The following is a 24,997-nucleotide window of genomic DNA, read 5'->3' as shown; positions in this document are numbered from 1 at the left end:
GACCAACCTTTACTCATGAACACTTAAGCTCTGAAGACCACTCAGAGAAGTACTCCTGTGAAAGCTATATTGGAAGAAACAGTAGCTTTGCCCAGTAAAATAACTTCTGAAGTGCCATTTAAATGTTAAATTGGGTGAATCCTTACTTATATTTTCTCAAATTCTACATTGTATCTCAAACTCCAGCTCTGCCCAATACTAGTTTCATGATTTGCCCTTTATGCACCTCTTTCCGATCTAGCATTTTATCAAAGGAGAGGACGTCCTTTCCATGAATCCCTATTCACCTTCCTACTGAAGTCTGTGCTAACAACGCGGATGCAAACCCAACACTGTCTCCATCAGTCCTGTCTGTCCCTTCGTTCATCGTCCTCCGTGATGTTAAAAGTAACGATAATATTGTATAGCGTAATGACAAAGCATAGCCTGGAGCAGTATGGGAGGAGGCTGGCCAAGGGCCAAGGACAGCCTCCACGCTGAGGGCCTGCTGGGAACGCTGCAGGCCCCACCCTCAGTATGGGAGGAGGCTGGCCAAGGGCCAAGGACAGCCTCCACGCTGAGTGCCTGCTGGGAACTCTGCAGGCCCCACCCTCAGCCCCCACACGGGAAAGGAAGAGGGTGAAAGGGGGGCGTTAACTGCAAAGTCCTGGGAATTAACGCACGGAGTCAGTCTTTTCACATTTAATGCATGCCTCCTCTGTCTAGCGCTCTTCCGGGTACTAGGACGACATCAATACCAAGTCAAACACAGTTTTGGAACTTACACTGCACTTGGGGGGAGAGAAAACAGAATGCATGATGCCCTTTAAAGGTGCTTATATGTAACCACTGAAATAAGAAAAAGAATAAGGGAATGCACAATGAGAGTCTACCATTTATACATGACAGAGAAGGGCTCTGGAAGAAGTGATTCTTGAGAAGCAATGAACAATGAACAGGTCACAGGAGCCCACTGGGCTTGCTGCTTTAGATAACAAATATGGTGACCAGATAGTTCTCCTTACAATGGTTCCCCTGCCCTAAATCCCTACATCAGCTCTGTGAGGCGGAACAGGAAAAAACAGCGGGTGAGGAGCAGATGGGTACCCATTCATTAATACCATCATTAGGCCGTAAAAAATAAGCAATTCCCCCATTCTAGTTGTCTAGTTTCCCTGCACTTGTCAGTAAATGCAAATAATAAAGATTAAGAAACTACTTTAGTCACAGTAGGCAATATAGTAATAAAATTATATTTTCATAAATAAGAGAAAAAGATACATGGGAAACAAAAATTGCTCCTAAAGCAAAACAACATTCTCTATGAAGGCTAAAAATAAAGTCTAGAAAGATGAAAATTAGATATTATAGCTAATATTCTATGGCAATACTATATAGTCAAGTATATTAACTTCTTACACCATTTAAATCAAGAAATAGATTCAGTAATAAGAGTACAAATAATACCACCACAACAAAATCCATATCAATTTGCTCCCCACTCATAACTGAGAATTGTCCTTCATAACCTATAAAACAATTACCTTTAAAAAGAGTAATATGATTCTTAGAACTAAGTATGTAAAAATGTTCATAATAGATAGATACTAATGTGCATATTTTAAATAGCAGGTCTTTAGCTCAGGTTAACACGTGGATCAGCTTTAAGTTTTTACCTCATAAAACAATCAAATGTAGCTCTTTGACCTTCTACAGCTTCCCTCATTCCCTTATTTGCATAACTAATGCTATAAAATGATGGGATAATCGACTCCACAGTGCTAGAGAACTGACAGAAAAATAATAATTGACTACGCAATAGTGTAAAGAACCTAATCCATTACCTAAGTTCATTTCATAGTCATTTCTATGCAGTGATGGCTAGAATTTTATTTGAAATTATATATTCCTGCTCAGGCCCAGATCTGCAAGTTAATTTCTACATGGGTTTGATCTCTAACGTGCATCTGCCTAAGCCTACACACTATGCAAATACTCTGTGAACCTAAGCATCTGTGAACCTAAGCATCTAGATATGTAAAGAGAGTTTATTTTCTATCAACCTAGCATGGGTAAAATGTTTGTTACTAAATTGAGGTTGATTCAGAATAGGATATACTGGGACTGGGACTGGAGTTCACACTGTCAAGTGTCATCTGACTGGAGAAGCAGGGGTGTAGATGGAGACACCAAGGGTAGCCTCGGCTTGTGAGTTCTGAGAAGCCGGACAGGAGGACAAACTGAAGCCAGATGTTGAGATGGTTTAGAAGCAAGCACTGGGAGGAAGCTGCCCTGTAGGAACAATACTGGACGACAGCTGTGATTCACTCTTTGTTAATGTATGGATGGTAAAGTCGTAAGACTGCCCACTTTAAACAGACATTATTTTCTAAACTAACAAAGGAAAACACAGTAACTTTTTAAATTTTCCAATTTTTTCAGCATACTTGGGGCTGTCACTTCAAATTAGAAGTAGCCCCTAGCTCTATAAAAATCAAATGCATACATGTCACCTACCAATTTTAATGTCTTTTCCATTTTGACACCATTCTTCATGTCACACAGCTCTAAAAGGACAGGGCACCTGCCATCCGCAACCCAATCCCCCCAACACTCAAGGGGCTAAAGGCCCAAATGGACTCAATGCTGTGCTGTGGTGTGGGTGCCTCGGGTGCTGCCTAGAACACACCAGCATTCCTCACGCCCATCCTAACCTCCCATAGCTCTTAGCGCATGAAAGAATTACCCTGTGATCTATCTTAGAGGTAGAAATGATCTCAAGCCATCTTTGACTTGGTTTCCCGGGAAGGGACCGTTTCTAAGAAGAGCAGTGTAGCTCTAAACTGCCCCAAGCCTGCACTGCACTGTGAAAATCACACTCCAACCTAAAGTTCTGACTTCACTCCTAATTGCTAGACATGTTCTTTGATGTGTTCACCTTCAAAGCTTTTGCTAGGACCTTTCGAGATATGAATCTCACATCTTCCAAGGTAAGTTGGGGATGAACAAAATGAGGCCATTTATGTCCTCGCAAATACTGAGCAGAGAGGCAACGCGTCTTAATAAAATTAAAGGAAGTCCATGTCCCAGCTATGCCAGGAGTTATTAGTATTCACAGAAGTGATGTGTTTCTGACTCTAACACACCACTTAGGAACTTTCCTCATTGTGGGAAATGCTAACAAGTATTGAGTTTTTACAACAAAGAAGAAGGAACCCAACATACCTTAGGGATAGGGTTCAGCAGAACCACTCCGGACTTCTTGGTGATGACCTGCTTGGTTGAGAAGTGATGATCTATGAGTTGGGGGATGTTTGAAAACCCAGTGCCTTCAAACCGGTATAGATTCTGCAGGGAGAACGACAGAGCAGAGCTCTTAGGAAGCCGCTTTCTCAGAAGAAAACCATCTTCATCCACAGTTAAATTCTACCTAAGGAGAGCTGTCAGTGCACAGCAACACAAACACACACAACATTCAACTTCACACTTATTAGGTAGTAAAAATTACCGACAGGCAGACGAAACTCTAGTCTACTGCCAAATCTTTTGACAGAAAAATTTTCAAAATACACAGAACTCACATCATCACAATAGTATGAAGATGCTAACAGAGCGGAGTTGCATTTTACTAATGACGACCAAGGAAACAAGGCAAGTGCACATTCAAGTTTAGGCACAAGAAGATGTCCGTATGTGTTCCCATGTATATTCCACTCAATCAACTTTCAGCATGGAGAAAACCATCAAAAGTTTGAGGAAGCCTAATACAACAACAGGAGGACTTCAGTGCAGTATCGACTATAAAAAAATAAAATAAAGATCCAAACATCATTCACACAAGAAATGAAGATAAAGAAATAAAGCGTATCAGTGCCAATGCCTTCGAGAACAGCAAGCTCGGAGCTTAGCACCTTTTTTGAAGAGTTATTCTGTTATTGTAAATGTGCATGCCATGAGAGCACATGCTGTGTGTATGGATGCCCATGGATGCCAGAGACGGCTAGATTGACAGGCAGTCCTGAGCCTAACTGAACTATGGCCTCTATAAGAACAACACATTGTCTTAATGGCTGAGCCATCTCTTCGGCCGCAGATCTTGGCACAGTTCACATTTCCTGTCACTGGGTAAGGAGCATTTTCTCACAGTCTGCCCTGCAGTTCCTGGCTTTCCTATTAAACAGACCTGACAGCGTGTCTCAAAACAACAACAACAAAGATTTGACAGCTGTGCACACAGAGGTGGCCCATGGGCCACACTTTGCAAAGGCAGAAAAACCACAATGTAATGCATTAAAAGCTTCTGTGTGGATCTTTCTTGGCCTTAACTGTAACACACGAGGAAGCATGCAGATGCAGATAGAAGTATGCACTTTGGGATAACTAATATGAAACAGAACTTTCCAAATCAATACAGCCAGGAAGGAAAAGCAAGGGTGACTATCATGGGCTGAGGGGAGAACATGGCAGAAACAGCAGGAAGTTGGATAAAACAGACAAAAATCCCACTGGAGAGGAGGAATATGCTCTGCTGTTCACGGCACAGTGCAACAGAGAGAGGAAAATGTGAAATGTCACAGAAGCATGGCATGTCCTAATAACACCAACCCCAATGACACCAGACAGATACTGTACTAATAACCCCAACCCCAACGACACCAGACAGATACTGTACTAATAACACCAACCCCAACGACACCAGACAGATACTGTACTAATAACCCCAACAACACCAGACAGATACTGTACTAATAACCCCAACAACACCAGACAGATACTGTACTAATAACCCCAACAACACCAGACAGATACTGTACTAATAACCCCAACGACACCAGACAGATACTGTACTAATAACCCCAACCCCAACGACACCAGACAGATACTGTACTAATAACCCCAACAACACCAGACAGATACTGTACTAATAACCCCAACAACACCAGACAGATACTGTACTAATAACCCCAACCCCAACGACACCAGACAGATACTGTACTAATAACCCCAACCCCAACGACACCAGACAGATACTGTACTAATAACACCAACCCTAACAACAGCAGACAGATACTGTACCAATAACACCAACCCCAACAACACCAGACAGATACTGTACTAATAACACCAACCCTAACAACAGCAGACAGATACTGTACCAATAACACCAACCCCAACAACACCACAGATACTGTACTAATAACCCCAACCCCAATGACACCAGACAGATACTGTACTAATAACCCCAACAACACCAGACAGATACTGTACTAATAACCCCAACAACACCAGACAGATACTGTACTAATAACACCAACAACACCAGACAGATACTGTACTAATAACACCAACCCCAACGACACCAACCCCAACGACACCAACCCCAACAATACCAACCCCAACAACACCAGACAGATACTGTACCAATAACACCAACCCTAACAACAGCAGACAGATACTGTACCAACAACACCAACCCTAACAACAGCAGACAGATATTGTACCAACAACACCAACCCTAACAACAGCAGACAGATACTGTACCAACAACACCAACCCCAACGACACCAGACAGATACAGACTTCTGCTTTTTTTCTTTCCATTCTTAACACAGCAATTAGGGGATATTGTCCCTTTGCTTCTTCCCCTCGGCATAAAGGACAAAGGTGCTGTATGATGATCTGGGCTCACAGCTGTCTTACTATTTCATCTCATGCCACTCCTCCTCTTGGTTCAGTCTCCAAGCACTGAAATCACCCTGTTGCTCTAAAATATGATACGCACTCCTTCCTCAGAGAGCTGCGTTGGCTTGCTACATGAATTAATTCATAAGGCAGCCAGTGCCACAGGTAATATCTCCTTTATTGATGTCTCTTCCAGGCTTTCATCAAATACCTTTTCTGTGAAGTTAACTCTCTGCACCTACACAATGCACAATCTCCACCTTCTCATCCCAATTTAAGCTCTCTCTCCTTCTCTTATTGACACTGCATCCTTAGAATCAATGACCCTATCATCTTAAAGATGTGTGTGTGTGTGTGTGTGTTTGTGCATGTGCGCACACGCGTGTGCCCACAGAGACAGCAAAAGGGTGTTGGGTTTCCTCCAGCTGGAGTTACAGGTGGTTGTGAGATGCTTAGCATAGATGCTGAGGGAATCAAACTTAGGTCCTCAGGAAGCCATCTCATGAGCACTAACTTTACTTCTTTCTTTATTTATTTTTATTATTTATCTCCCTTCTAGAATGCAGGCACATTGGGCAACAAATTTGTTCATTCTCTGCTCAGCTCGACAGCCCTATGGTCTAGTAGGATCTGTGGCACATATGGCCTGTAGAAATAAATGTATGTAAATGACATGAAATGCATTAAGCATTGTGAAGGAGACAAGACAGTTTACAAATGGACTGAGAAAGTTCACACACTCGTGAGCATGAGGCGTTAACGTACAACATTCAATAATAAGTAATAAAATGAAGCTCATACAGAATGAAACTTCAAATCAACCCTGCTATAAACTTCAGAGTAGTTATTGCCTATGCTAATGATGACTTCATGATTACTATATAATGAAAAAAATTCCAACTACACAAGGTAAGCTACAAATTTAGAATTATTATGCAAAAGAATGTGTTGGGTTTTTATTACACATTAAGATTCATAATATGAATTTCAAATGTGGCTTAAAGAGTCTAGAAACTACAGTAATAAAAAAAGCTAAGTAATTCAGAGATTTAATCACCTCAAAGTGAACTTGATACATAATCAATATCTAATCTCTTTCTATTTCTTACTATAAAAAATGTGTCATTGACCACAGCTTTGTGCATATATGAATACAATGTGATGCTTTCATTCATGGCTGTGACAGGACACAAATCACTCCGGAAGCAGCAAAGCCATCACTTAAACTTTGCTCATTTCATTATGGTCAGTACATGAAAATTCTTCTATTTTGACACACAGACTGCATTACTGTTACTTATATTCTACCAACCATGCCACGAAAACCAGCACGTACCTCATTTCCGATAAGTAACACTGACCACTGGGCCTGCTGACTGACCTCTTACCCCCTTTCCCTCTGCTCGTTCTTCTGTAGAGACTACTCAACTCTGGGTTTACACACACAATTATTTCACCCAACGACATGCTCCCAGCACATGCATGCTGTTAGCTATGGCCCCAGCACATGCGTGCTGTTAGCTGTGGCGGGATCTCAAACTTTTTTGTGGCTGACCAGTGTGTGCTGTACACGCACCACCACCTTTTCCCACCCAGATACTGGACATTTAGGTTGATTTCACTGACTCTTCTGAATAGTGTAGTGGAAACAACAGAAATGTAACTGTTTAACATGTCATATGATCCAAGGAATAGGTCTTCTGGATCATGTCATTCTGTGTTTGGGTGTTTGAGGACGCGCCACACTGACCTCTATAAAAGCTATATGTTAATAAACATTCCTGACAAAAATGCAGACTTTCTTCCTTCATTTCCTCACTGCTCTTGCTTAGTTTGTCTTCTGCAAAGCAGGCATTCTCACAAGAGCAACATGCTGCTTCTGCAGTTTGAATTTACATTAGAGATGCCGAACATCTTTCATGAATGCCTGGTGCCATTTGTATTTCTTCTTTTAAGAAAAAAAACCTATTGAAGAAATGCTACTGTGAAAGGGTGAAACTCACTCTCGGGGTCACACCCTGGACAAGGTGGGGGTTGCTGAGAGGGAGATCAGCCCCTCCTGGGGAAGAGCCCCCTCCAAGGGCGTCCAATACACAGAGGTCAGCCCCCAACCATATACATAAACAAGGAGGCGTATCAGGCTGTGCTTGTACATTTGTGCACACACTCACACACGCACATGCGCGCGCGCACACACACACACACACACACACACACACACACACACACATGCGCACACACAATAATAGGGAAGAGGCTATCAATTTGAGAATGGATGGAACATGGAAGGAGATAGAGGGAGAAGGTGGAAGGGTCTGGAAGGAAGAAAGAGGAAAAGTGATGTAATTATATTCATAATAAATTTTATAAAAAAAATAGAAACTTGCTCAAAAGTCTATTCAAACCTTTCTTCTTCTTTGAATCGGTTTATTTGGTTTGGTGCTATTGAGCTACCTGAGTTCCTTCTGGATCAGCTGTGTAGTCTGCAAATGCTCTCTTTACTCTGTTCAGCTGCCTCTTTACTCTGTCAATGGCTTCCTTTCCACATGGAAGCTTTCCAAGGTTGACATGAACCCAGCCAACAATTTTTTATTGTCTACATTTGGAGACATATGAAAAAAAAAAAAAAAAAAAAAAAAAAAACACTTCCCAGGCCACTATCTTAAAGCATTGCCCCTGTTTTCTTCTAGTAGTTTCATGAGTTATGATTTTTTAATGTGTAAGTTTTAGTAGATATTGATTTGATATTTGTAATTGTGAAGTCATTTCATTCGTAAGCATATGGTCGTCTAATGTTCCCAACACTGCTTACTAACAGAGCCACTGTGCATTCTTTCCTCTGTCAAAAAACCAAAACAACAACAAGGCGAACCCAGCTGCCGCCCTGTGAGGGATGGGTTCTGCCTCTCTATTCTGATCACCGGAATACAGTTCTTTCTATTTTTAACGTCACTTTGTTGACTACAACCTCCTCATACATTTTTAGATTTGGTTATGTGATGCCTCCAGCTTCTTTTTGCTCGATTGTTTTGGCTATTTGGTTGTATCTACAGTCTCTAATAAACTGAGGTTATGTATTATAATTCTTTGTTGATGAGTTTGTATATATCATATGGGGACATTTTAACTTTATTGATTTTTTCATGCGTATAGGTTATCCTTGCATTTATTTCTATGTTTTCCAATAGCCTTCATCCATGTTTTAAATTTTTCATATCTTTTCACTTCTCTGTTAAATTTGTGTCTAGTGTTTATGGCCATTCAAAGTGTGGTTGTTATTCATTTTAGGGGATGGGGGTTATGTGGATTTCTCAGCATATAGAAGTATGGCCAGTTCAAAGGCTTTCAGCTAAGACCAAGTGCATTGGGTAATGATTTTGAATTCTTGGTTTTACAAAATTTATTAGTTATTTATTAGTTCCAACAGTTTTCTTTTTCTTTTGGTTTTTTTTTTTTTTTTTTTTTTTAATGCCTTTTAGAATTCTCTGGTTTCCCTTTCTTTTTCTCTTGCCAATTGCTCTGGCAAGGGCCTACAAAAGTCAAGGCAGTGGGTGACCTTGTCTTGGTCCAGACTTGAGTGGGAAGCCTTCCCGTTATTTCTCCACTCAGTATGGCGTTAGCTGTGGGTCTGTCATAAGTGACTTTCACTGGGTTGCAGCATATTCCTTCCACCCTGAGTTGTGTAGGGAATTAATCCAGGAATGAATTTTGAATTTAGTAAAAAATGCTTTGCTTTGTAAGTGTCTATTTAAATTTCCCTGTGTTGTCTGTGTTTGACTGTTAATACGTCAGCTATTTTATACTGAAGCATTTTTGCATCCCAAGAATGAATCATTTGATGATCACAGTGAATGATCTTTCCTAATGTGCCATGAAATGCAGTTTGCTAGCATTTTATTTAACATTTTATGACTATGTTCAAAAGCAGTACTGGTTTATAAAATTCTTCTGAGATTGTTTCTTATCTGGTATAGGTATACATTAAGTTTTTAAGGATTCCTTCATTTTCAATTTTTTAAAATACTTTTGAGAAAATTGGTACTAGTTCTTTAAATGTTAGTTGATTGTATAAGGAAAGCACCGAGTGTTAGGCATTTCTTTGATTACTCTGAAAACATGACACAACAGTAATTTTACTAATAAATTTTATTGTCAGTTTTAGTAAATTTAAGCATTTATTATGGATTCAATCTTGACGCTCATTATTAGCCTCTTTGTGTTTTATTTGGTAGGCCATAGCTCACATTCTAGCAGTGTGGAAGCTGAAATGGAAAAATCCCAACTTCATGGCTAGCCTGGGTTATGTAGTAAGACTAACAACTGGGGGGGGTTGGGGGGCAAAAGGTTTTATATATATATATATATGTATATGTATATGTATATGTATATGTATATGTATATGTGTATATATATATATATATTATTCAAATTTGGTAACTTCCATACCACAGAATTTAACTGCTCTTCCATAGCTTATTCACATATGGGGAAAGGGCACGGTTCCTGTGCGAGGCAGAGAGCAATTTTCAACAGTCAGTACTTTCCAGCACGTGAGTCCAGCAGGCTTGGTGGCAGGACCCTCACCCGCTGAGAACTCTCACGAGCCCTCTGACGTTTTCCACGTGTTTTTACACGTTCACAGTCCTTTTACATACTCCTCTGTTCTCTGGTGGTGTCAGCTGTTAATACCTTACCCTCACCTTTGACAATGAGTATTGTTCTTCATTTAGCTAAATGTTTATTAACTTTATCTGATGGGAGATGTCATTCTGTAAATATGTTTCTCTTATTGGTTAATGAATTAAGTACTGTTGGCCAATAGGAAAGCAAGATAGGTAGGACTGGGAGACAAGGAGGATTCTGGGAGATGTCAGAGTGGAGAGAGTCAAGATGTAGGGACTACCCAGATGAGACCATATGGAAACACTTAGATTAATAGAAATGGGTTAATATTTAAGACAGAGCTAGCCAATGAGAAATGCTAGTACCTGGCCAACAGCTTTATATTTAATACAGCGTCTCTGTGTGTTATTTGGGGCTGGACCAGGCTGGTGGGAAAACTGCTCCTAACATTTATCCTTTCCCAAACCAACATACTCCCTGTGCCTTTTAATACCTCTCAAATATCTCACTCCCCTGCTCCTTCCTACTGCTGTGGTTCTGTTTCTGCTTCCTAAGGGAAGCACCACAAGGTCTCTGCAGACATCTGGCTACTGCTTTTCGAATGTTTGCAATAGTCTATATTTTAGTGTATTTCCATTTCCCTCCAGAATCTTATAGCTTTCATTTAATGTCTTCAGTGAATTGTGTTTTTCTAATGCTGTTTCCAGGGTTTTACCTATTTTTGATTTCTAGCTTTATTCCACAGTGGTCAGAAAAGAGACTTTTGGTTTTTTTTTTTAATGATGTTTTTGTTCTGGAAACTACTCCTCTGCAGTTGAGAGGAATGCTTAAACAACAGCTACCAGATGCAATGCTCTAAAAATGTTTGAGGATCATAGTGTCTAGAACATAGTTGACTCCAATGTTCCATTTTTTATTTTCTAGTTAGATTATCTGGTCACTGGGTATTGAATTCTGAACAGTCTATTTTTATTTTAAGATTTATTAACACCTCTTTTATATATTTAGTAAATTTCAAATATTAAATACCACCTCTAATTTTGTGTTATTGCTGACTCATGGTCAGGCCTAACATAATACTCAATACATATTTTCTGAATGAATGAGCAAGAGAATAAACAATGCCATTATAGGAAGATTTTCACCAAGTTTTATTTTAAAATATTTACCATTTATTTTATCATTGCCTGTTAATCTAAATTTCATGGCTCAGTCAAGTTGAAATTAGTATGTATACAAGTCTTAGTATGTTACTAAGTCTCTAAAATCCTAAGCTTCTGCTTATGATCATGGCTTCATCTTTCTGTAAGGTAATTAATATTACTCATGTTACTCTTGTGAATCAACAGAAACTTAAGTCATGTGAAAAGGCATTTTCAAATGCAAGCCATTTGAAATAACACAGGAAAAAAATAACAAAAACAGGCAACAACTCTTCCATTTGCCCAAAAAAAAAAAAAAAAATGCCACAATAGATTTACAGATTTCTCAATCAGTAAAAGCAAAAATGTCAAAATTACTATCCATCTATTTAGTGCTAATAAAGACAACATAACAGTGAGTGGTTTGGCAATTCTTGGAGCACAGTGGGTAAATGCATTTACTGCAAACATCTGGAGACCTGGGTTTGCTCTCCCCGAATCCACCCAGGTAGGAGAGAAATAACATCTGAGGGTTTTGATCTGACCTCCATGCATGTACAGCATTCTCTTGCCCCCCCACAAACACACACACACACACACACCCTAGTTCTTACAGTATTTTCAGTAGCCATGCCCCCTAACAATGGTCTATTGTACTGAAGTTCATTCACATACACACACAAACATACACACACACACACACACACACACACACACACACACACGTGCACACATGTACACACAAACGCACAAGGGCACACACTTGCAAACACACATACACAATGATCATAAAAACATTTTAAAAGAAAGCAGTTTAGTAATTCTAAAATCTCAAAAAGTAAATTAGGTTTAGGATAAATAATATGAATATGTTGTTTATACTTACCATTTTCTATTTATTGCTTATTAATACCAACAGGTATTATAGAATAAAACAGAAAAAGGCCGATGATGATGAATCATAAATTCACTATCTTGAATTTCATTCATACTATTCAATAACAAAGATCATACTTCAAAACTAGTTAGAGGAGCCCTCAAAAGTTCACATCTCATAAAGTCTTAAGTCTTACTACAGAAAGTACTCAGTATTTACGTTACTTCTGTTTAAATTTAAAATACTTTAGTACTCAAATTCAACATTTTAGATAATTACATTTAAATTTATTGAATTTTAAATATGATACTTTCTCATTAAGATTTAATATTTTAGTGTACTTTAGAGCACCATATTCATGGAATTAATGAAAGCTTCCACTGGTAAACTTTTACTCTTATAACCCATCCGTCATCACATTTCAAGCATACCACAACGGGTCCCATCAGTAAGCACACATGAGCTATCCTGGGGACGTACATCGACAAACTGTATGATGAAGTGCCTCCTCTGGCCATCAGAGTACACGGAAAGGACATATTCTCCCGGCTTCCCATGGCTCTCGCGCACCAAGAAGTCCCCTTGCTGCCTCAGCAGCTCCTGTGCCTCTATCCTGGGGATGGCGCCATGGTACCAGTCATGTTCCGCCAGGGGCTTCTCACTCACGGAGATCATGTCTGAGAGCTGAACACACGTTTAAAGACCAAGTTAGAGAAAAGATCTCTCATTGCAAGCAAAAACACTTCTTACATATGCTCTGCCCTCATCGGCTAATTAAACATTACATGACAAACCTGATATTTTCCCAATTACTAAGAAAATATCCCCTGGAGCACCAGGGCTGAAGTTTAGCATAAATACATATCCTCGATTCTTTCTATCATGCACAGGGACATTAGTTTTTAAGGTTAGCAGCTCTCAATTATTCCCTTATCGCAAAATAAATCTATGTAATAACATTCATCAATCAGAAAATTTTTAAAAAGTATTTTCAGAGAAACTTACCACAAGCACATTAAACATGTTTTTGGTTTTTTCTTTTTTTCATTGAATTAATTAACTCTGGACACTCCGACTGCACACTAGGTAGGAACGGCCTTGGCCAGGCTAGTCTCACCCACTCCTCTACCTTAGCTCTGCTAAGCCTTCGCTCTGCCACATGCCTGGCCTTGGTTTTGCAGACAAAGTCCAGGGTGAGAGCCATCGGAGAAAAATGACCAACACGTGAATACAACACATGCATGGGGACAATCATAAGCCATAAACAGAAAGAAACGCAAGTCCCACTCTGTCTGAGGAGACAGGTGCTCATCCAAAGAGAGGAGTGAGGGTTAGCTACGCTATCTTGAGATTCCTGGGATGAGTGGTGGTCGAAATCATACATGTTATGACCACAAGTAGATCCTCTTGTGTTCTATTCATCCACAAGAACTAAACTGCCCCACACTGCTGGAGAATTTTTTTGGGCAGAGAACCTTTCCACAGATTCTGTGGTTCTCAGAATACAGGATTGATGATCCTTACAACGATATATTATAAGCTGGAAAAACCAGCATCAATAATAGAGTTATAGTTTGGATCTACAATGTCCTCCAAAGGCCAGTGCTGAAGTCTTTGTAATTGGTCCATGGTGAGTAGAGCTAAAGGAAAGGAGACAGACCATGTGGTGGCATATCCTTGGAAAGGACCCACGTGGCTGCCAAGAGCTGACTATGTACTCTCACCAAGAAGCCAAAATAAGCCTTTCCTCCTCAGGGTCATAATCTCACGCACTTTGTCACAGAAAAGGAAAGCTAAGAAGAGTAATAAAAGACAAACATACAAACATCTGTATGAGAAGACTGGTAGGCTATTGTTATGAACTGGATGATACGCAGGCAGTAAAAGAAAGCTAGTTTTGAAGACAGACTTCACTGGTCTGTTCCACTGAAGAGGTCCGTCCAGTGTACTACTACCCGAAATCCAGCTCATTGGAAATAAAAAAGTGTCCCCAATAGACCTCAAGCTCAGGACACATTTTGGTGATTGTTCTTCCATTTATGACACCTAAATTTTACAAATATGTACATGATGTGACAATTTTTTCATAAGTGTAGCAAGCTTTCTTTTCTTTTAGTGCTAACAACAATGAAAACAATAACATACAACAAGCCAACCACCAGTAATCAAATAAGGGATACTACATTTAAAAGTGAGTGTGAAAGCTACCCAAAGCTCGCTGTGAACTGAATGCAAGAGCTGGCAGTTTTTAAAGAAGGTAATTACAAAAACTGGATATCTGCTTTTTATCACAATATATCTGAACATAGTAAATCCAAGTTTGTTTGCTTTTTACTGTAGTAGGAACCCATTTCAACAGCAAAAGTGCCCAAAAATGAGGAGTTCCCCACAATGTCACTCACAAACAGTCTTCCTGAAGTCAGTGGCAAAAGCAAGGATGCCAGCCTGTTCTCTCTCCCTCGTCAGCCAACTATCCATCAAAACTGGCGTGTCCATACAACTAGAATGCATGGGAACTCAGGAAGTCTGAAAGGGGTTTGAAGTGTGAGGTTCAACTAACGCTGAACAATTTATTGGTAGATCTGAAGATGACGTATGTTTGGGAGGAAATCATCTTGAAAGAATGACTGTTTTGTACTGTGTATTTTGTATTTAAAGAAAACATTATTTATAAAATATCAATGACAGCACATTCGCCAGTATTCACTGGCAATTTCACATCACACATTTCAACTAGAAGTACAAGAAGATCACTGCAACAACCCCATGTAGCCGTACTTGAGTGTAGCACACATGAAGTGTGCCACCATCTGTTCTTACTTTAATCACTTGAACTTACACATGAAAGAACAGATTTGGTCTCAGACAATAAAAATTGTACAAAATTAATCCCAATAAGCCCTTCTTGAAAATTACATATAATACAAGTAGTTCAAACTTGCAACTTGAGAATAACTAGGGTGTTCCTGAATGTGACCATGCAGGAGAAATTAGCATACGGCCATAATAACACAATCATTTATATTTCCTTGTTGCTTTCTTTTGAACACTTTAAAACTGAAGAAAAAAAAAGTAAATTAAACCTTCAGAATAATAGAAGACAACTGGTGTTTAAAATGTATACTATTTAACTTTAATTTGTCTCGTTACAGGAACAAGGTTACCCCTCTAGCCACAAAGACAAAGCCTGGGAGCATAGGAGAGCATTAGTGCTCCCCAATTGGTGCTCCCCATGTGTTTCCCATGCTTATGGTTGGAGTCACAAACCACAACCCTGACACGCAACTGAGAAAGCCCTTAACACAGCTACAAGGTAGTTTACAAGAGAAATGCAAACAAGTGGTTCTACATAAAAAGAAGCACATTTATGTTCAAATTCCAATTCAAAGGTTCGTCTGATTGCTTTTAGAGATGGGGTTTCTCAGTGTATCAGCTCTGGCTGTCCTGGAACTCGCTATGTAGACCAAGCTGGCCTCGAACTCACCATGCCCAGTTCAAAGTTTCTTAAAATTAAAATATGTCAATACAGTAAATGACTTTTAAAAAGACAGGGTTGACTAATTTAAACTTTTTGATCTTTAAACAGAAATGTTTTAGATTAAGGAAAAATAACGCAGACTAAAACTAGTAAGAATCTGATTTTAAGTAATGTTTTTGCAAGGAGAGCTGTAATTAGAGGGACATTATATACAACAGAGGAGTAATACCTGTACTCAAATGGCTGTAACATGGAACACTGGGATTGCTCGGCCACGCATTAGAGCATTTCTATGTAAAAAGAGCCTTGGACAAAGGGCAGCATTCCTAATATGGTTGGAACAGGTCTCAGTAATTTCAATATGGTTCGAAAGCTTTCCAACTCAAATGAACCATTATGATTGCCAGGGGGACTTAAGAGACACAGCCAACACTGCCCAACAGCTCTGTCTTTGGCTTCAGAAGCAGGGTCTGGCAAGTAGTTCTCAGTGTGAAATGACAGCCTTGTGAAGATGGACAGTACTGGATGTGGAGCTGGCCCCAGTCTCTGGAATAGCCATGATGTGTTACGTGTTACTTGGCTCCCTTCACGTGCGGAATAAAGCACTTGCTGGGAGCTGATATGAGATATTAAAATGTGACCCTAAGTACACAAGGGATAGTAATATCTATCATATCAGACACAACACAGAGTTAAAGCCTAGTTCATCCCAGCTAATTACCTATGTCTATCCATCTTCTAACAGGTGTGGGGTACCATTATGGGGAACTAAATCATTCCAGCATCCTGTGATAACTGTGGTTGTACAACACAGTGAAAACCCTGAACCCTCTCGGCATACATATAAAACACATGAATTTTATCTTCTATTGAGTTTATCATAAGAAAACAAACCATGTGCTAATATGGCAAGAGCTCTCCTATATAAGAAAAAAACATCATTTAACATACTCAAAAATTTTTAAATTATGATTACGTTAAGTGATGCTTTTTTCCTTGCACAGTAAAGCCCTTGGCACATTAGCATACCAAGGGTTTCACACAGTTTCAATCACACTGTCGCTGTGGAAACTGTTCTGTCCTTAACCATTATTTCCTTTACCTAGTATCTTACTATGCCTTGTAAAATGTAACAGTGGACTATGTATAGAAAACGTGTGCATAAATGGTTTAATATTAGTCAGTTTCCAGCATCCAATGGTGGCCTCAGAATGTTCACAGACTGTAAGAGAGGCCCATCGCAAACAAGCTACTTCTGTCCTTGTGAAATTTACTTGGGGTACATTATATTCAAATGTAAACAGAGTCCAATGTACAGAGCACACTGAATCTGCTCTGACTTTTCTGGTTGTGAACATAAACATTTACACACTCCAAGGAGAGACAGTGATACCTGGAAGACCACACAATTAATCCTACTTACTGCTGATGAGCCCAGTGCCGATTTTGGAGACCTAATTATTCCAGCAATTGAATGACGAATAGATTCAAATTTGGATAGCCTCTCCTTTCGTTCCTAGAAGGAAAAAGAAGCAGCCATCAAATTAACAGCAGCAAACCACTGAGTGTTTACATTTTAATATTTAGATAGTTGTCCATAGCTCAGTTTTCTAACTATGTCAAATATAATCTTCCTGGCATAACCAGTGCACGTAATTTTGGAGCATTCTGTTCTTCTGGTCCTTCCATAAATGTCTTGATTTGGGGAAAGAACCATATAAACCGTGTGGTCGTGAATTCTGTGTGAGCGGAGTTGCGTCTCCCAAGGGCTGACTGATAGTGAGGGTCACAAAGGCAGTGCCCGAGGCCAGGCACACAGCTAGGAGGGGTGGCAGAGCCCTGTCAGAAGCCAGCCACCCTGCACTTCTCGCTCCGTGTGTTTCTGAACATCATACCACAACAGAGAAACCGCTTCGAAGTTTTCAGATCTTCACTTCTAAGTTTTCAGATCTTCGGGTCGCTTTATCAGTGCACACGAATGGAGAGGGAGTATAAAGGGAGACTTAAAATGGGGAGGAAAACAGGAAGCAAAGGGAAGAAGGGTTGGGAAGAGCACAGGGGTCTGTGAGGAAGAAGTGGCCTGCGGCCCAGGGTGGAGTCCTGTTCTGACTGCTGGCCAGCAGCTCACTCCCCATCCGCCTCCAGGACCACTGTCAGTCCCTGAACCTCACTGTGTCACTCTCCAATTGCCCACTCCCACTGCTTTTATTTCTTCTAAGAGCAGCAGGAAAACAGTTCTACCTAGTCTATAAATATGAATATTCATCACTGGGTATTAAACAATTAGGATAATCTAATAGAACAGGTAATTTCTCCTTTTTCTGATACTGCGCTAACTTAGGACTTAATGTAAATCATTATTGTACATCAGTTTGATCATGTGTAAGACTGAAAAGAACATACAAACCTTGATTAGACTTACAAGGGAGTACAAGTTGGTACTTTGAACAGACACATATTTAATATAACGCACTTCTAGAGAAACACATCATTCCCACTGTTCAAATGATGACCACCTTGGGAATGTGACAACTTATTCTATAGCTTTAACTCAACCATGGGATACAGATTAAAAAAATAAATAAATGAAAATAAAAATCATGCTAGAAGGCCTGAGAGAAAAAGACCACTGAAACACAGGACACAGCGACCTTCGGCAAAGCAAGTCTGTCTTCCTCATCCTCCATTGTTTGTATGTGCATTTTTGCTGTTGCCTTTTAAATCTATTTTTAAGCTTCAGAAGTCTGCAGCACTACATCTGATTTGAAAAGACTATGGTCAGGATATGAGGCAGAGTACTGGGGAGTCGAGCAGGCATGCTGTGAGCTGGAAGGCAGATCATGTGTGCTGGGGGGGCGGGGGCAGCAAGAGCATCTACATGTACTGCAGACTTTTCCTCTGGGCAGAGCTCCTCATTCACATACCAGAGGAAGAGCTCTTCCAGTGTGAGCATGCTCAGAAGACACGACTGAAAACTACAGAGAAAGCAGACCCAAAACCAGAATTTTTCTTCAAATGAAGAAAAAAAGAAAGGAAGGAAGGAAGGAAGGAAGGAAGGAAGGAAGGAAGGAAGGAAGGAAGGAAGCAAGGAGGAAGGAAGAAAGGAAAAGAGATTCAAGGGAGAATTTTGAGACAGAAAGCATTCTCTGTATATGAAATAATTATTTGTATTCATGTGGTAAAAATAACTGAGTCCTAGTTATGCTCTGAGAATCCCATCCTAGAAAAGGAACCCTTTCATTAAAATTCTTGAACAGTTCCTCAAGAGGGGAGCAGCAGAACTATACCACAGGTTAGAATTAGCTGAGAAATAAATACAGGTGTGAAAGAAAACTGACTGCAAAGCCCACTTTCCTGACAACTAGGTACAAGGGTATAATTGGTGAGAGCAGACTTTCTAACATTTAAAGGCATCATTTACACAGACTAATCTGAAAATATATTAATAATCATAGGAATACCACCTTATGATTTAAGGATGAGTAACCAAAATTCAAATAGGATTTATTAAACATCCTGGGCAGCTTCTGCTTACTCGGTGCCCAGATTTCTAGGAGTAAGCATCAAATCCATTTGCCAAGCCCTGTCTATGTCAGACTCAATACCAGCTTTCACTGACAGTCTACCTAGTAACACATCAGACTGTCCTGAACTTATCGACAGCTGGTTTTTACAGGCAAGGATTAACTAGCTATTTAAAAGAAAGTAAGGATGGGAACTCTTCATTCCCAGTAGATACAGTAGCGTGTACGCACGCCAGGCTGCTGGTGCGGGCAGTGGCATGCTCATTCATACACCCCAGTGGGGACGAGATCGTTCACACGGACCAGCTGGCAAGGTGACAGCTCGTCCCAGTGGAGGGGGCAGTGGAGGGCGCAGGGAGAATAAATGGGGAGGGAGGCAGGGCGGGAAGCAAGGGGGTATGGAAAAGCGCCTGGTGTTATGAAGATTCTGATGAGAAAAAACCCTGACAGCCATTGAGAATGAGTTCCACACCTTGTCTGAGAACAGTTTTCAATTGTGTGAAATTAAATAAGTAAATGAAATAAAATCTCGATCAAACAGTCCCTTCCTCCCCCCCTACCCCCCCCCCCACACACTGTTGACTTTATGTCAAAGAATTAAATGGCTACTTTTAAAAATTAACGCTATGGGTTACCTTTTAAATTAGTCACCATGGATACCATGCCTCACTGTGTCTATACATCTGTATGTAAACTACATTTACCTGTTACAGCCGTCATTGGTATCTTCAAACACCCAAATTCCCTAAAGCTTAGTCTGAACTCTCTGGGTTTCATGTAACTTCCCTGTGACTCAGTTCTGAAGCAGGAATGTCACTTGTGGCCCACTTCAGCGTGAGCAGAGGCACAAAGGGCAAGAATTAAGTATTTGCTGAAACAACAGGCTGATGGGAGATGCCATTATGTAAACATGTTTCTCATACTGGTTAATGAATAAAGCACTGTTGGCCAATAGGAAAGGAAGATAGGAGAGACTAGGAGACAAGGAGGAGAGAGGAAGGAGTAGGGAGGAGCCAAGATGGAGAGTCTGGAGAGAACAGAATGCCAGCCGGCTCCCCAGTAAGAGAAGACCATGTGGAAATACTAGATTAAAAGAAATGGGTTAATAATTAAGACAGAGCTAGCCGATAAGAAACTAGTTCCTGGCCAACAGAATTATATCAAATACAGAGTCTCTGTGTGTTATTTGGGGCTGGCGCGGGGGCGGGACCAGACCAGCGGCGGGAGGAAAAACCCCAGTCCTTACAACAGGCCACTGCCCATGGCTACCTTGCTGCTACAGAGAGCGATGGCAACACTCACTAAAGAGCAGTTCTCCAGGCAAAGCCCTGGGAAGAAGTGCCATGGAGGGGAAGATAGGACTGAACATCTGCCCGAATGTCTGGCCTGTTCTCAGTCTCTGGCAGCTGGAGGGAAGGCTCCAGACTAGACAAAACCCTGCTGCTAAGACCCTCCCCCATCACGTGATGCAATGCACAGATTCAGAATAAGTGCCAGGGTCCCTGCCCACAAAGCCCATCCTATTCCATGCCAGATGTCCTGAGGCCCTGACAGGCAAGAGAGGAGGGGTCAACTTTCAAAGCGGCTGTGGTGTGGCGATACACTGTTTATGATATAAAACACATTTTTGTTCATAGTGAGTCATCAAAACAATAGCCCAATGTTATTTCCTGCAGACTTCTGTAAACAAGCCCAATCTCATGACATTCTTTGAAGAAAAAGCCTGGAGCCCGAAGAACTGATAAAAACATGAAGACAGCTACACCCAGAACGCCAGGCTGAGCGCCAAGTACCTCAGGGACTTGTTGAGCAATGGCATCTGCAGGGAGTTGCTGAGAAAGAACTGCAAGGGCATCAGGGCCCGGAGAGGATGGCCTGAGAAAGCAGAGCTGACAGTGACTGCACAAGGCACGGGACACACTGTGAATACCAGCACGTCCCTAAGAAAAGGAAGGCACTTGTACAAAACCTAAGTAACTCCATCTTCTGCACATGCTGACTTTTCTTGGAAGAATGAAAAACAGATGTTTTTGTTTCAGCGGGGTTTAGAATTTAAATATTAAGAGTTTCAGGAGGATATGTTTGAGCAATGGGCTCTAACTGAAGGCGCTGAGGTACTCAGTGCCCAATCACCACGTTGAGAATGCCCTGTTGTCCTCTGATGCTTACATACTATGGGTGTTTGTTAAAAGAAACACAGAATCTTCATATCCCCCAAAACTGCATTAAGCTACAAATGTATAAAGGGAAACTTTGATGATTTTAAAAAGACCTCGTTGTAAATGACAGCACCCGGGGGAGAGAGCGAACTGTGAAGTGTTACAAGTCATTTTCTTTTTACTTTCTTAAGTCTATGCCAGCTGTACAAGGTGATGCCTGGGTAAATCGGAGTGGAGATGGCGGCTGTAACAAGCTCCCCTCTTCACTCAGATAAAGTTCAAACTCCGAAATGCTCTCCCTACGTGTGTAGCCAAAATCAGAACTAATAACAGTAACAATAATAACAATTCTTTCTTCTTCTATTCAGAGCAAATTTGATATATGATAAGGCAGATACACAGAAGGTAGAAACAGATCGCCATATTGCTCGTCCTCCATGTGCAGACTCCCCACGTAACTGACCCCCTGGAGGCCATATTGCTCGTCCTCCATGTGCGGACTCCCCACGTAACTGACCCTTGGAGTGAAAGCACTGTCACTCGGAGTCTGCAGTTGGGATGAAGGCCGCTCTTGCCCTGGCACTACTGCAGTATCACAGAGGAATGTCACTGCACTTGGCTTATTCACTTCTCCTCCCCCACAAGGTACTATCTGAAGACAAGACCCAGAGGTGTGAGGTGCATTTCCACCCCCTTCTCGAGGAACCTCCTTGGTCCCATGCATAAGCTGAGGGACTGTGTCCTGTGTGGGTTTGCTTTTTTAAATTAATTATAATGAATAATTAATAAATTAATTATTATGAATTAATTTATGTAGATTCAATATAGCCAAGATTTTATTTAAAAAAACAATTAAGGGGCATAGTAAAACAGTGAATTCTTCGACTTTCCTTAAGTAACAACGAAACCAGGAACACAGGGTACTCGAGAAGCTCTGTTGTGGAATCAAACACTTTATCAACTTCATCTACTCTCCAGCATTACCCACTTAAATTGTTTCCAAAAGGTTAGAATGACCTCATCAAAAAGAATTTTTAAAAAGTGAAATAAAAAGCTTAGAGGGGAATTTCAAGACTGGGTTGCTCTGTGTAGCCCTGGCTGTCCCAGTACTCACTCTGTAGACCAGGCTGGCCTCAATCTCAGATCCACCTGCCCCTGCCTCCTGAGTGCTGGGATTGAAAGTGTCACCACCACGGCTGGCTGAGATCACCTCATGGGAAGCCCTGGCGGATGTTGTGGATGCATTTTCCCAATAGCTCCTACACCTCTTGCCTCGCCAGTCTCCTCTTTGCCTGACCATAATGAATGAGCATAGATATCAGTGGTTATTATTTCATCTGCCAATGAGAGAGGTGTAAAGTCTGTTTCCATCTGTCACTCATGAGTGGGATGCGTGCGGCATCTGCTCAGATGTTCTCTGGCCTCCCGGTCCCTCCCTCCCTTCAGTTCCAGCCTTACACCACTTTATAGTCTGATGATGGCGAACAGTGCTCTCTCTACCTCCCACTGTCCCTTCTGCTGAAGCCTCTGTTCCATGCCCCCATCAGCATCTTTCCTTCTGTGGCTGGTCTATTATTAACAAGCCCATCTAATGAATCCCTACTTTTCCAGCAATTCTATTTTTACAGCAACATATTGCTGCTAAAAAGTTCCATCTTTTTACACCATTGTCCATCCTTTGTATTGGATCACTTGGTCTTTTTGTAACAGCAATACTGAATGCACCATCTGGTCACTCCACTATCTGGGTCATCTCTTGTCTATGCTATAAATAATGAGTTACAAGTCTTTTTAGCATGTCATATTCTTGCATTATATGCCAAGAAACTTGCATAAAATGAGTCTGAATTCAATATTTACCTAGAGGAAAGAACACATCAATTTGCTGCTCTAATTGTCTAACTTCTAACACTACAGTGATAGTTACTTAGTGGGACCTCAATAGTTTCAGTCCCTTACTTACATCAGCAAGCAGCCATCTTTCAGACTCCAGCACCCACAGAGACAGTGGCCTCAGCCCCAGAGACTACAAAGCCCACAAGCTCAAAGAAGCCCTCCCTCCCATCTATAGCTTTCCTTGGCCATGGTGTGTGATCAAAGCATGAGAAAAACAACAATCTCTTCTCAAAAAACAAAACACAACAAAGGACAGAAGGAAAAGAAACGGCGAGGAGAGGTAGGGGGGGAAGAGAGGGGGCACTGGGTAGATATAGATTCAGCTGCCCCATGCTGAGGACTGGGCTCTTCTACTTCTAATCTGTCACATGACCCTAAACACTGTCGTAGCGAGTTTGTCCAAACCTTCTGCTGATGTAGGTCCATGCAAGATGGCGGTACCCAAAGACCTACCCTGAACAGGCTCACAGAGCATCCTTCAGTTGCTCAGCAACGATGGACAGTTCAGAGCTAGCGTCCTTCGGTTGCTCAGCACTAATGGACAGTTCAGAGCTAGTATTCAGTAGCCTGTTGCCCAGTTTTTATTATTAGGAAGAATCACCAGTGGTGTTGGTTGCTTTCCATATCCAATTCTGTTTGCATTGTTAAAGAGAAGTCATCCATTAAATATGATGCAAAACAAGAGTTACACTCAGGGTCTCATGGAGGCAGACATTAATGCATCAAATTCAGTCTCCATTTGAGAACATATAGCCAAGGTTATAGACTATATTCCTCGGCTGACAATTTAAAGGGTTAAAGGCCAAGTATGGCACAAAGGCATATTCATGGAATCCCAGTACTAGGGACACCTGAGCAGAAGGGTGAAGAATTGAAAGCCTGCCTCATACATTTTGGTTTCTGTTGTTTTGCTAACTGCTTTGGGGTAGAAGATTCTCTTTCTTGGCACTGTGTTTACGGCAGAGGCTCCACAAGGACGCTGTGAAGACTACTAGGCAGGTGTTTCACTCCTGTAAGGGTTTGAGTTCCAGCTTTCTCACAGTGTCTCCTTTGCTGTTTAGTATTCTCCAGCCCAGGCACCAATAACCCTCTCACCCACTTAACGCTCCTCCTGCTGCTTCCAACTAATAACTGGGAACGTTTAGAACTTCAAGGCCACAGTCAAAATTTTATTCATTAGGACAGAATCAGAAAGAGTAAGACATAAAAGAACATCCTAAGACAATAAAATTGAAATTAAACTAAACAAATTTTAAAAAAGAAAGTTAGGGTTTTTTGTTTGTTTGTTTTGTTTTGTTTTGTGTTTTCCCCTGCCATTCATTATCAGCTAATTAATAACTTGCAACCAGGGGATGTAGTTTAGGAAGAACCCAAACGAACTCCCTTCCCCAATCAAGAAGCTATCTCCATCTGACAAGTGCTTGCAATGGAAAACATAAGTTTGTTCCATTGGAGTGTCACTTAAAGGCAGGTCCCATGCTCAACAGCGGATGGCCAATACAAAATGAACACAGTGGTGTTTTGTAGATTTTTTGATTGGTTCATAACGTTTTTTGGGGGGGGGTTTATTAATCTTAATGGTTTTTTGCTTTTTTGCTTGTGCATTATTTGTTTCCGTGTGTGTGTGTGTGTGTGTG

General features: G+C 40.9%; 1 protein-coding gene across 3 annotated transcripts in view; it reads right to left on the bottom strand.

Moving 5' to 3' along the window:
• Positions 1–24,997, bottom strand: part of Fer (FER tyrosine kinase) — a 216,124-nt gene that overhangs the window by 100,284 nt on the left and 90,843 nt on the right. For 2 of the 3 annotated variants that reach the window (XM_051190878.1, XM_051190879.1), the window contains exons 10-12: positions 17,205–17,297; positions 12,784–12,987; positions 3,205–3,327 (exon numbers count right to left, since the gene is read on the bottom strand). In XM_051190878.1, the coding sequence (XP_051046835.1) occupies positions 3,205–3,327; positions 12,784–12,987; positions 17,205–17,297 (420 nt within the window). The remainder of the gene's footprint in view (positions 1–3,204; positions 3,328–12,783; positions 12,988–17,204; positions 17,298–24,997) is intronic. The other variant, XM_051190880.1, reaches the window with a different exon arrangement.

Source organism: Phodopus roborovskii, unplaced genomic scaffold (genome assembly GCF_943737965.1).
Source record: "Phodopus roborovskii unplaced genomic scaffold, PHOROB, whole genome shotgun sequence".
NCBI lineage: Eukaryota > Metazoa > Chordata > Mammalia > Rodentia > Cricetidae > Phodopus > Phodopus roborovskii.
The sequence above is the reverse complement of the archived record's forward strand: the minus strand, read 5'-3'. Positions and strand labels throughout refer to the sequence as shown.